The sequence below is a fragment of the Hippocampus zosterae genome, chromosome 7 (genome assembly GCF_025434085.1).
Source record: "Hippocampus zosterae strain Florida chromosome 7, ASM2543408v3, whole genome shotgun sequence".
Lineage (NCBI taxonomy): Eukaryota > Metazoa > Chordata > Actinopteri > Syngnathiformes > Syngnathidae > Hippocampus > Hippocampus zosterae.
Window position 1 is genome coordinate 22,613,918 of NC_067457.1, and position 13,742 is coordinate 22,627,659.

Consider the following 13,742-nt stretch of genomic DNA (forward strand, 5'->3'; position numbering starts at 1 on the left):
GTTTACTTCTTCTTCACATTCTACGTTTTTTTTGTTTTGTTTGTTGTGGGAAGCTACATCTTCACACTTTTCACCACTCATCAATAAATCACAAGTAAAAGATATGAAAATAGGTAGGACGTCACCAACCCTCCCCTCGCGTACCCCCTTATTTTGCCTTCCACTCCCGCATATCAAGTCATGAGACAAATCCCGTTTATCATCGACAAAAAACAAAACAAAACAAAACACCATGAAGAAGCCAAAGAAAAAATGGGGGGGGGGTAGACTTTTCTCAGAGTCACACGAGCCCAGGTAACATCAAAACTGGGAAGGGGAGGGGGTTGTGTTTGAGTGCGTCCACATGAGATCAACACACACACACACATACACTCACACACACACACACAAATCTCCCCCCCCCTGACTCCCACCTGCTCAACTCTTTGTTCCTATTTGGTTTCGGGGTGTCAGTCACTCAACTTTTTGCTTTGTGTATTAGTTTTTTGTTGTTGTTTTCCTGCTCCCAGCGCACCTATTCACCTTCCCCTTTAACCCCCTGCAGCTTCTCCGCCTCCTCATCTACTTTTTGGTCCTTTGATGCGAAGATCTTTGGGGACAACGTGAAGGCGGGACGGATGGGAGGAAGGGATGGAGGGCAGGGCAGTGCTTCATCTCCTCCTCCTCCTCCTCTTCTTCAATTTGGGCGTGTGTGTGCGTGTGTGTGTGTGTGTGTGTATGTGTGTTTGTGGTCTCATTCGAGACGGCGGCTGCCACAGGCCAGACTTTGGTATCCGAGAGTGACGGTCTGCTGGGTGATGATGAAGGTGATGATGGAGATGATGAAGTATGGAGGCCACAGTGGAGAAATAAATCAATAAATAAACAATAAATAAATAAATAAATAAATAAGGACAAGGCCCGGGCGTTTGCCTGTAGGATGCGCCCTCGCACGAAAACTTTGGTTTGAGCAAACTTCCTGCTGCTCGTGATGGAGGCGATGAACTTCCTGATCGAGCATTTGTTGGAATTTTTTTGGTTTGGCACAGAAAATATAAGGCAAGTGGAAAACAACAAGTGGATGTTTGATAAATGCATCCCATGTGGACAGGTGGGGTTTAGTTCGTAAAGAAAAGTGGCATTGGGAGTTTTTTGGTTCGGAGTGTTTGGCCTGTTTTATTGCCGCTTCACCTCTCTTTGATGAACTTAACTTGTAAACCGGGATTCAAAATCAAATGCAAGACTTGTGTCTTCTGTAAATAAGGCAAGCTGACGACAGCAGTTGGGAGTTCAATAAATGCATCGTACTGGGGCAGGTTATGTTGTGTTTTTTTGTTGTTGTTGTCGTTGTTGCTTTGTTTGTAAACTGGAATGCTTCAGTGAAAAATCCAAGGCAGGAATTTCAAAATCTGTTCCATCCTGGACCAGGTCCAGTCACATCCATAAAGTTTTGATGTAATTGGTTGATTTGTTGTTGTGTCCTTGTCAACGGCAGTTTGCATCCTGCCTGCGTATCCATCGGTTTAGGGCTAGCTTTAAACGTTATCCATCCAGAATCATTTGGAATAATTCCCACATTTAGCGTTCCATCACGCGTGCAGTTTAGTGGCAATCGTGGGAGTGTTGTTTGCATTTAAAGCGAACCGGGTGCTAAACCCCACCCGTCTGCTGTTCCTGGTGGTGAAAACAAGCGGTGCGTTGGCGAGGTAGACCGTTCGGCATGTAAACGTCACGCTACGTGTCACGACGAGCGAGGAGTCAGTGAAATCAATTCAAATCATCCTGAGTAATGAAATGGGAATGCGTGAAAATGGAGTCGGGATGTATCGGAAACGCGATCCAGGGTGGATCGGAATGCAAACGTCTAAAGCTTTTCTCTCCGTTACTTTTTTTTTGTTTGTCTTTTTCTATTTGGTTTTGAGTTTTTGGTATTTGCAGATTTTGGTTTTTGGTGTTGTTGCCATCCCATCATGCACTTGGTCTATTTCCTGACACTCCTCAGCTCCATGTGTGTTTTTTTTTTTTGGCTTCGAGTCGCCTCTTCCTGTTCTCTGCCACCTCGCCATCCCTCTTCGTCCTCTGTGTACATTTTGGGGGTTTGGGAGGACGTTGGCGAGGTCGAGAGATGGCTTTGGTTGAAAAGCGACACTTTTAAAGCTTGCTGTCCCCGCCCCCTTTACTCTGATAGGTTGTCACTCAGCCATAGCCCCGCCCAGGGGTGGAGGCGAGGCTTCGCTGAAGGAACAGAACGAGGCGGGGCTGGAGCAGGGTGAGTCATCGGGGCACGAAGGCGGGCCCAGGAGGTGGGCCGCGCTGGCCGGCGGCGACTGGGCGAAGGCGAGCCGGGGGGCTCCCCCCACTGGGCCGCTCACCAGCCCCATGGTGGGTGGGGATGCCGTTGCCATGGAGAGAGAGCACGTTGCCATGGGCAGGAGGGTCGGGCGGTTGAGGAAGAGCGAGGGGCGCATTGAGGCGGGTACCCCACCGGGGCCGCCGCTCAGAATCATGTGACCCGCACCTGCCTCCATGATTGACAGCTGTCCACCGCTTGCTGCCAGTGCTGTTGGCAGGGTAAAGAGGACAATGTAGGAAGTGAACAAGGAGGGGAGGGAAGAGAAGAAGGAAGGACAGGGGGAAGGAAGGTAGTGAGCGAGGAAAATAAGGAGGGAAGGAAGCAAAAGAGTGAGTGTGGTAGGAAGGAAGGAACGAGGAACAGATGGTGAGAGGGAAAGAGGTAAAAAGACCCATCAACATGTTAAAGAGACTTCAGAAGACAAAAGGAAAACATTTTTCCACATCCGAACAATCACTAATAACTCCATTGCATATGTTCTATGCGGGGTTTGAGTTTCGAGTTAGCACTCGCGACATGACAAAAATGCGAGCCCTGCTCCGATCCCCCCCACATCATCCCTTCATTTGGTTTTCCCTGCAGGAGGTCGCTTCAAAGAGAGCTCCGCCGCAAAACCCCCTTTGTGAGGCCTCATTGATTTGGAGGGAGCGCAGAGGACGTCTTTAGCCAGCGGTGTGCGGATTGGAGACTTTGATTCAGCCTAACCGCAACACAACATTCAGTGTGCACACAAAGGGTGAAGATACGATACACACGCGCGCACACACGTTTTTGCTGACTACTTAATTTCTATTTCTATTATAGTAAAAGGAAGCAAAAGAAGCAGGATTTGTATACAGTGGAACATACAGTACAGTTCACTAAAAAGTCAATTACAATGCTTGGCCACCAGGGGGTAAAATACTAATGAAAATAAATACATAAGGCACCGTTGGTTATCTCATCGCAGACTGGATCAACGCTAACTTTGTGAGATGTCCGCTTTTGCATTTGAACTCTCCAAATCTTTTTGGGTGATTGTCAATGACTCCCTGATTTTTGTTTTTCACGGCAGGGGCTGGTCCCTCACCTTTACTATCCGTTGTCACCCACCTTGCATGGTAGCCAGCGGATTGCTGCCCATGAGCGCCTGGTTCATCCCTGTGCTTACTCCCATCATCGTGTTCCTAAGAAACAGGTGCAAAAACTTTTTGTGTTGTTTTTGTTCACCCCGTGTGCAATTAACGCCAGCCTGCAACAACAAGCCTGCCAAATGTTTGTGAGACTCACCCAGTATTGAGGCCGTGAGCCCCTAGACCCGGAGGGGCGGGGCTGGCTGTGCTATGAGGGGGTGGAGTCAAAGAAGAGGAAGTAGAACCTGCTGCCACGGAGCTCACGGGCGATGGTGACAAAGTGGCAGCTAGAAGGGGGACAGCAATAAGATTAAAAAATGAGGAGATATTATGCAGGGAGCTGATACACAGAATCAACACAGATGTGGTTGTGTCGTTGGGCTCCGGGAAACACAAATGGACCTGTTGTATTCCAGGAAACAATCTAGGAAATTGACATCTACTGCACTTGTGTTGTTGGTCTCCAGGAAATAGACAGGGACAATGTTGTGTTGTTTGATGTGACATATTGCATTGCTAGGCTCCAGTACGTACTGGAGACATTGAATTGTTCTTTTGTGTTGTTGGGCGGCAGGAAATGGACATGTTGTTGTTGTGTAGCGTCTTATAATGCGTAATGTTTTGGCAGACTGTCATCTGTTGTCTGATTACAGAGAAGAGACGGCATGTCACAGAGTGGAAATCACCAAAGTGTCTAATGTGTCACTCACAACACAATCAATGTTGACTCACGCTCAGAGAAGTCATTGGACTCCTCTGCGTTTCATCAGGAAAAACACAAAGACATGATCACATTTTTCATTTCGCTGACAGGCAGGCTTGTGTGGGGCCCGGCTTTAATAAGAACGCACAAACGTCAATTACAGTTCACCAGAGGTGGGTACCTGAGTCACAAGGATGAACCCCGTTAGACTCAAGTTGCCAATTTTAGGCCTAGGGACTTGCTCACCCAAAACCAATGACAGCCTTTCGTTGACTTCTGATTTGATATTCATGAAATATCGATTTCAACGTACACACGCAAATACCGTATTGGCCCGAATATAAGACGGCCCTGATTATAAGACAACCCGATCTTTTTCAAGACTCGAGTTTGGAAAAAGACTTTTTGAACACCAAATTAATTTGTATACAGAAAATAATTACGGGACTGAAACAAATGATTATAACAATATATTTGGGATAAAAAGCATGTTATTTTGCCTCATTCAAATCTAAAGTGCAATCACATTCATAAATGAATGGCTTCTGGTTTTTGAAATGTAAATGACATCATAAATTCTCCTCAGCTGCCGGTTAATCTGGCTGATCTTCTTACTCGCTTATCTCCAGATTGTCACTACGTTTCTCCATTTTCTGTTATCTCTTCTATTATTTTCTTCTCTTTTCCTTGTTACTGCTATTTTTTATTTTTCCTCTTCATGCTACCGTTATTTTTATTTTTATTCTTCGTGGCAGGGGTTCACTTTGGCCTGGCGATTAAAGTTCAGCATTCGCTTCAATGATATCTGGCGCCATCTAGCGCAGTGAATGGGTATAATGTCTAGACCCCGAATATAAGACGACTTCTCCAGTCTTATTTTAATGCAAAAAACACTGTCTTATATTCGGGCCAATACGGTACAACATACATACACAAAGTCATGACTTGACTTGTGACTTGCTCCCACATGTCTGCTGCTCACCTGTTGTGCTAAGGCTGCTGCTGCCCTGAGACACGCCTGGAGTGGATATCTGCTCAAATAAAGAATGGAGTGGGTGAAAACTAAAATCGGGGAATGGTGGCGACGAAAAGGTGGGCCGCACAAGGTTACCATGTGCGGGCTACAGCAGGGGGCTTTGTGCGTGACAGCGGGTGAGGTCTGGCCGGGCAGCGGCGGTGTGCTGCTGCTGCTGGGGTTAATACGCTTCTCCTTCTGCCGCCGGTTGCAGAACCACACGCGGATCACCTCCTTCTCCATGTTGAGCTGCTCGGCCATCAGCAGGATCTCCTCCGAGGTAGGCTTCTGGTTCTGAGACCGCATGGCGAACGGCGTGAGTCCACAAACGAAGTGTGCGCTGCGATATGACAGGACAAACACGCGTGCTCTTACCGCGCTGAAGTTGCGCTCGAGTGCGACGCGCACATTGGTCTCGATGCTGGTGCGCTTCTTCCGGCGTCGGCCTGCTAGACCCTCCAAGCCCAGAAGTGGGGAGGAGATGGAAGAAGGGCTGGGCAGCATGCTGTCCACTGCCATGGTCTCTGCAAACCAAATGAGAAAATCCACAAAGGGGCTGATGGAAACTTTTATGGCAAGTCATCAAATTTTGACGCCAAATAATAACAACATCTAATTCCTCATCTCAAATCTGTCGATACGGTTAAACACCTAAAAAAAAATGTCAATTCAAACACACTTCCGGTGTCTTTTCATGCATGGCTTCTTGAGATTTTTTTTGTGGGTCGACACGTGAACACCATGCTGACCAAATGCCACCTTTGTCAGTGGAACTGACTTCTGAACAGAATTTTCCAAAGGTATCAGGAGGTTAATTTTAGTTCGCGCTGTGCACGAGCCCTGAACTGAGGTCAAGTGAGCGAGTGTTCACCTGCATCCCCGAGCCACTTCTCGAGCAGAGGCTTGAGCTTGCACATGTTCTTGAAGCTCAGGTTGAGGGCCTCAAAACGCGAGATGGTGGTCTGGCTGAAGTCGTTGCCATACAGTTTGCCCATGGCGACGCCCACGTCGCCCTGGAGGTAACACACACACACACACACACACACACACACACACACACACACATGCTTATCAGAACATAAGTCGCATAGACACACGCAAAGATGCACACAAACATACTAATGGACACACACACACTCCCGAAGTGGGCTTAATGTAGTACCTGTGTGAATCCCAGTTTAATACGGCGCTGCTTGAACGTGCGAGCAAATTGCTCCAGCTCCTCCAGGTCGCTGGGCTCCTCTCCCAGGTGGCCAACGTGGCCCCCGGCCGTCAAGGCTGAGTTCAGGGAGGACGCCATGGCGCCACCGGAGCCCGATGAGGACCCCACTGCAGTTAAGGCCGCACCTGCGGTCATGCCGCCGACGCCCGTGGACGCGGTCGGGGCGGTGATGCTTCCACTAGCATCGCTGCTCTTCTCCCTCTGCCAGAAGTGACACAAGTGGGAATAAGCGCCATGTACGAATATGCTCTTTGACCTCACTAGTAGGACAACCGTGTTCCGAGTGAGGCAAAGCTGCAGTAGTTGACAAATGCATGAATGAACAAAGACATCGAACACATGCGGAAATGGCTTTCCATATGCATCTGCTTAGTTCTGTGAATGATTCTGAATGCAAAGCGGGTTAGCAGAATGTGAAGCGTCAAGCTTAAAGCAGCGTATGGATGCGCCGACACACATTGGCCGAGTCGTGCCGCATATTTACAATCTGCTGCTTCGAGTGCCACCGTGTGCACGCAGGGGAGAAAGTAAATGAGCGTGGTGCCGGTCAACGTTATGCATGACGCGAGCTCAATTTGGCCGTCCTGGTGGGTCCATGATGCAACCTGACATAGCGAATGAGGCTAAACGCGCCTGAAACAACAACTCCAACGTGGACGTGTTTGCTGTCATGCATGCCTGATGCCAAAGCTGCAGATGCAAATGTGTCCTAACTCAGAGTCCTAACTGTTCGGGCATAAAAATGCATACAGATACACCAGTCGTCGAGCATAAGCAACACTAACTTTATACTTGTAATCTTATATTTGTCTGTGCAGTTCTTTGATTTTAATCTTTTAGAGCAGGGGTGTCAAACTCATTTTTGTCGCGGGCCGCATTATAGTTACCAGTTCCCTTGGAGGGCCGTTATGACTGTGAAACCATATAAGGAAGTCAAGAATAATGGTTTATTCAACTATAGTTTAAATTTCTGTCATGAGGGTTTTGGTCACAAGAAAATGTACAATAGCTCTCTTGTACATTTATTTATGAGAATTTGAAACTTTGGTCAATATTTCAGCAAGCATCACAGAAATCAGCATGTGTGATTTGCTTTTGCGGGCCACATCAAATGATGTGGCGGGCCAGATCTGGCCCCCGGGCCTTGGGTTTGACACCAGTGCTTTAGAGTGAATATAAAAAGATCAAATGGCAGGTTTTTCTTCTTATCAAAACGGGACATCACTTGTGAGCACCCAATGAAAAGTTCGGGGGAAAAAAATCAGCTGCCCGCACCAGTTTCAATGTTTGATACAAAACCGGTTGACCATGTCTATCAGAATAGAACACGTACCAGAAAAGTGAACAATGAACAGAAAGTTGGCAATTTTGATTTCGAGTAGCTTTTGGGGTGAATTCCAGGGCTCCTACTTTGCCGAGCCAGAGATTTTGCCCACGCTGCCCAACAAGGACCAACAACAGCCCGCATGGCCCTTCAGCTGCTCACCTGCGATTGGAGGCCCAGACGGGGCGTGGTCGTCAACAGCCCCGCCGTGCCTTGCTGAGGTAGCTGGATAAGATTTGGTGTGGAGAGCAAAGCTGAGATGGAAAACAACAACAACAGAAACATTCAATGAAGCCGCAAAATGCTTCCTTCATAAAGTGACAAGTAACCCTTCATATCTTCAACAGCTCTTCTCCCAGCAGTTATTTCGCGGTTTACCTTGTTGCTGCTGTTGCTGAGTCTGGGAAGGTGGCTGCGACAGGAGGAACTGGGCCGGGGACTGAAGCGGGTGCCCTGGCATGAGAACAAGCTGCTGGAGTTGGAGCAGCTGCTGGATGTCCTGCAAGACCACAAAACCTTGACGACACTTTTACCAACTGAATTCAACGACAGGCTGGCAGAACCGTCTTTCATATTTGTGTTGGGACGCTGTGTTTTGCTGCTGGTACCTGCGCCGTGAGCTGAATTGGCTGGGAGAGGGCCAGCTGAGGCGGTGGAGGAGGAGCTTGGACAGTCATTTCCTGTTTGACGGCTTGCTGCTGCTGAGATGTTTGGCTCTGCTGCTGCTGCTGCTGTTGTTGTTGTTGGTGGTGTTGGTGGTGCTGTTGGGCGGCAGCGTGAGCGGCGTTGGTCTGCTGGACAGCAGCGGCCAGAAGCTGAGCTTGGGCCTGCTGCAGGAGCAGCTGCTGCTGGGCCGGCAGGAGTGCGGCCAGCTGCCACGATCAAACAAAACACAGAAAATGAAGTCGGGAAAAGCAAAAAATCCAAATTCCAATTTTAGTTGACTCCCCTGGCCATTCATTTATCTTAAGAAAAACTCCACCCACCCCCTCACCAAAATCCACTTTTCCCCTTTGTTCATAAAAAAATAAAAAATCACACAAATTGATTTGTCTTGACAAATAAACTGAAGTGAATCGATAAAAATCAATGAATATCCTAGCTTTTGCTCCAACGTATTACGGTTCCTCACCCCCGCCAGCTGACTGCCGGCCAGCATCAGCTGCGTGTGGTGGTGCTGCGCCTGCGCTTGTGCCTGCTGCTGCTGCTGAGAAGATGGCGGCACGGTGCTGCGGGTCATTTCACAACTCTCTTCCGCCTTCACCTGACAAGAATAAAAAAAACAACAACAATAAACACGTTGAAAAGAAGTTTTTAAAATGGGCATTTGTAGAGGAGTCAGAAAATGTTAAATATGCAAGTTAATTATGCAAATGAATGACATGATTAATATGCATTTATAGGTAATGGAACTACAATTCTATCGTTATTTGATTAAATGAAAATGGCAAATATGTAAAAACGCTCATCTTACTTTTCATTTGATCTTATTTATGACACTAAAGAACAGGAATTATTGAATTCGATAAAGGAATGGAAATACTTTTTTTGTTTGTTTTTAGCTTTTAGGAGAAAACGAATACATTCCTAGATGAATTCAAAAAAATTGAGCAGCCTATACTTTGTACAGCTCTTACGTAGGAGTAAGAGTAATACATATTCATTTATTCATAATACATCTTCATATATGTATTTTATTATTATATTGGTTGACATTAATATACATATTTTGCAATATATATTTGACTAGCTTTCTATAGCATTCAGGACCAAGTTTTATATTAGCCATTAAAGACACGGCACCCCGGCTTTATACGTTCATACACACACCTTGCTGGTTGGTGTGGGCAAGAGGCTGAACGGGCTGCTTTCCATCGGCTGAAACTTGTGGAAGAAAAAAAAAAGGTGAAAAATATATTTTAAAAAATACAGAGTAATCAATAATAGTAAATAATTACACAATTTTAAGAAAAAAAACCTTTCCCAGCACTATTGAGAAAAAACAAACAAAAAAATGACACTGAATTTTGCATCTGGAAAAAGCAAGTTCATGGTCATATTTATCTACAAGAAAAAAAAAAACTTATATTAAAAGTATGCTGACGAACCTGCTCGTCTGGACTGTTTCTGTCTGAGTCTGAAACATAGGATGTACAATGATAGGAGGTAAGAAAAAAGAAAAAGAAAAAAAAACAGCAAACGGGATCATTTCTGGGTACCTGAGCCATCACCGGGATAGTCCGGCCCAGCTTTCTCCTCCTCTGCTTTGGACATCCTGATATCTGCCAGAAACACAAATAAAAAAGATGGAAAAGTGAAGGAAAAAAAAGGGGGGGGGGGGGACTCCCCCAGAGGATTCCGTTGTTGAAAGCACATCCCTACTGATGTGCACTGCTTACACTAAACACGGCCATGAACGGAAAAGCAACGCTGTCAATGTCAACAATTCAGCTCCTCTAATTTAGACAAGGCAAAAAAAGGCAGCTTTATTTAAATAAAGCATTTCACATATAAGGATAAATCAATGTGCTTCACAGAGTTCAAAGTACATTAATAAGCAACTATAAATACGAGTTAAAGAAATTTCAAGGATAAGCAAAGAAAAACATTATTAGAATGATTAAATCTTAATCTATTAAAAGTCATTCAGTACCAGCCAATTCTAGACCAAGTCTGAAAAGACGTTTAAAAATGTCTTTGGGAGTGAATGAGTTAAGGAAGGACTTATTTGCATCTTTTATTCATTTTTTTAAATTTTTATTTTGAAAGTCCTATCAGCTAGCCCGACTGGAAACAAGTCGGAGTCTCTGCGTCAATGAAACGAATGGACTGTCACGCTTCAAATAAACAAACAAATGTGACGTAAACGGCGACGTTGCCAAGGCAGAGTGTTGGCGACCTCCGAGAACAAGGCCGCGATCGCCGGGACAAGGACGGCGACGAAGGAAGTGCTTACTCCAGCATGGCCCATTACTCAACCGTTTGCCTCCAACAGAGGCTCTATCTTGGATTTCAGTTACCTGGAAATGATTCACCACCTCAACAGAATTTTTAAAAAATCACATTTCTGTATCTTGACGTGACGCTCGATGGCCTGCCGTAACACGCGTTATTAACATCATTTACAATATGATAACGTTTGGGAAATTACAGACGCCTATTAGATGTGTGGCTCGGTGCTGCAGGTGCACTAGTGTGCCACAGGGTGGCAGCAGCCTCCAGGACCCCTCCCCCCAAAAAAAGACAACACCGGAGAAACAGGCCACATCATTAGGGACAGCATCCATTCACATCCAAAACCAAAGAGGGATCAGATGTTTTCAGTCTGACCATTGCATGAAGGCAAAATATTAGAAACTGCTCTCAGTCTCTCTCTCTCACAAACACACACACACAGACACACAAAATGACAATTTAGCGTCTGGTCGCTATAACAAAAATGCCTAAATTGACATTTATAGTGAGACTGGAAACAAAATGGATTCATCTGTTTTCTGGGGGTCCTGCCTGCATGTGTGTGTGTTTGTGTCATGAGATGGCTGGAGGGGTCCAAAACTGGCCTCTCGACATCCTCTTTTGTTGCCCACCCACCCGGCCTAAGTTATGCCTGTCAGGGCCCCATGACAGACGGTGTGTGGGTTCGTTTGTGTGTGCGTGTGTGTGTGAAGGGGGAGGGGTCATGGGCAACTCCGTTTGGCGTGTGGAGGTCAGAGTTCATGCACATGGTCGCGGCCATGTCCCGCTTGCGCGCACGCACACACTCAAGCCGTTTCCTGCCTGCCTTCTCCACCTGTCCCCTGTCACATTCACTAAAACGCGCGCGCACACCCACGCATACGCACACAGCGGACATACACAAAAGCTAAAGTTCAGTGTCTGTTGAGCACGGAAACAAAGGCCAGTCTGTATTGCTCAATTATTATTCACAGGAAACCTTTTTGTTTAAATTCCATCAATAATTGTTTTAAGCTCGGTTTGTATTTATGTGCGGCATTTTGTTTCAGCCAGCTGTGGCAGTTTTTAACTCATTCAGTACCGGCCAATTCTAGACCAAGTCTGAAAAGACGTTTAAAAACGTCTTTGGGAGTGAATGAGTTAAAGGTCTATCAAAAAAAGGTGAGTTGAGAAAATAAATATTGGCACTTGTAGTTGATTCTGCCTTGGCCCATGACACACACACACACCAAATCACGATGCATCAGGAGGTTTTTATAAAAAGGCGGTATAATCGACGTATTGTCATTATTCGTCATGATACATAGCTTCCTGAAGTAGCGCTAACAGTTTTCACTGCTTTATTTGCTGAGAAATGAAGGAAATAAACGCTCTAAAAAAATGCTCTATCAGCAGGACTGTGCACCCAAATGACATCCTCATCAATATTCATTCATTCATTCATCTTCCGAGCCGCTTGATCCTCACTAGGGTCGCGGGTGGTGCTGGAGCCTATCCCAGCTGTCTACGGGCAGTAGGCGGGGGACACCCTGAATCGGTTGCCAGCCAATCGCAGGGCACACACAAACGAATAACCATTCGCACTCACACTCTCACCTAGGGACAATTTAGAGTGTTCAATCAGCCTGCCACGCATGTTTTTGGAATGTGGGAGGAAACCGGAGCACCCGGAGAAAACCCACGCAGGCCCGGGGAGAACATGCAAACTCCACACAGGGAGCTGGAATCGAACCCGGTACCTCTGCACTGTGAAGTGCTAACCACTGGACTACTATGTTGTAGAAAAGCAGAACTGTACTTATTGAACTTGTTTTAAATCAATGAGCAAAAAAAATTTTTTTTTTAATTTCCTTTTTCAGTCACACATTGTCATTCACCATTATCATATTTTGGAGGCATCCAGCTGACTAACTTGTCACAAAACCATTCAACTGAATTCAAGCGTTCACAATAAAATGACAAATAATAATCATCCCAATACTGCAAAACTTCAGTGAACCTCTGAGGCGTACCTCCGACTCCTTTCTTACTACTTCATCCCGCTCGGGCCAGGGCTGGACACCCTCACGCGCACACACAAAACCGGCGGTTGCCAGGCAACAGCCGGAGAGATGAGTGTGTATGTGCCCGCGCACCTGCGTGCGCTTGTGTGTGTGTGTGTGCGTGTTGATCATTAAGGATAAGCATGTCTGCTAGCTGTAGCATGCTAACACGTGGAAGTGCTTTTCACACATTCACACACACTTTGGTCCACACATGCTGACATACTCACGCACACAAAACTGCAAACACTCAACACAAAACAACACACACACACACACACACGTACACGATTTTAAGACTTCCTGTAAAAGTGTCCACAGGCGGGAGAGTTTTCAAGGTTTAGGATGCGAGACTATCCTCATGCACGCACGCACGCACGCACACAAACTGTCCCAGGAGTGTTTATTATATCCGATGCCGCGGCTGTTTCTCGCACCACATATTTCTGCGGCGATCGATCCCTCGGACTCCCGACAAGACAATAATGGCAGCGCCTTTCCGTCGCCATTATTACCGGCCTTCCCGGAGGAGGGCGGCAGGAATTAAAAAAAAAAAAAAAAAGGAGGAAAAGGAAGGAGAAAAGACAAGAGCTGCGGCCGCTGCCGTGTTCAAACTTGCCGTCTACCACACGGAAGCCAATGGCAGCTGACCGACAAGATGGCGGAGAAAAGCTTCAGATGGAGACGGGGCAACGAGAAGGCCGGAAAGAATTCGGACGAATGCTTTTTTTTTTTTGTGAGCATTTTGCTTTGTAATCCAACAGAATAAAATAAATAAATAAAACGGAATTAAAATCAGGCACCGGGAATTTTTTTGGGAATGGATTATTTGCTGACATGCACTGCTGACACCAACATCCCATACTACATAAATAAATATAATATAAATATTTTGATATTTTAACAAAGATATTTTTTATCATTGTCCTGTGCTCACTGTTGGTGCTTGTGTATTTATGTTCTCTGAAAATAAACCGTCATATCGGATATGTGTCATTTGAAATACACATAGAAATAAACAAAAAAAAAAAAGAATA

At 46.0% G+C, this 13,742-nt stretch overlaps 1 protein-coding gene across 2 annotated transcripts in view; it reads right to left on the reverse strand.

Moving 5' to 3' along the window:
* Positions 1-1,203: 1,203 nt before the first annotated feature.
* Positions 1,204-13,742, reverse strand: part of LOC127605010 (POU domain, class 2, transcription factor 2-like) — a 36,865-nt gene continuing 24,326 nt past the window's right edge. Inside the window, exons 2-16 of one of the 2 annotated variants that reach the window (XM_052072552.1) lie at positions 9,928-9,990; positions 9,817-9,845; positions 9,539-9,592; positions 8,841-8,972; positions 8,317-8,580; positions 8,087-8,207; positions 7,871-7,962; positions 6,325-6,585; positions 6,034-6,175; positions 5,538-5,686; positions 5,259-5,456; positions 5,130-5,178; positions 3,602-3,731; positions 3,425-3,498; positions 1,204-2,539 (exon numbers count right to left, since the gene is read on the reverse strand). In XM_052072552.1, the coding sequence (XP_051928512.1) occupies positions 2,172-2,539; positions 3,425-3,498; positions 3,602-3,731; positions 5,130-5,178; positions 5,259-5,456; positions 5,538-5,686; positions 6,034-6,175; positions 6,325-6,585; positions 7,871-7,962; positions 8,087-8,207; positions 8,317-8,580; positions 8,841-8,972; positions 9,539-9,592; positions 9,817-9,845; positions 9,928-9,990 (2,126 nt within the window). In that variant the 3' untranslated portion in view covers positions 1,204-2,171. Of the gene's footprint in view, positions 2,540-3,424; positions 3,499-3,601; positions 3,732-5,129; positions 5,182-5,258; positions 5,457-5,537; positions 5,687-6,033; positions 6,176-6,324; positions 6,586-7,870; positions 7,963-8,086; positions 8,208-8,316; positions 8,581-8,840; positions 8,973-9,538; positions 9,593-9,816; positions 9,846-9,927; positions 9,991-13,742 lie in introns of both variants that reach the window. The other variant, XM_052072551.1, reaches the window with a different exon arrangement.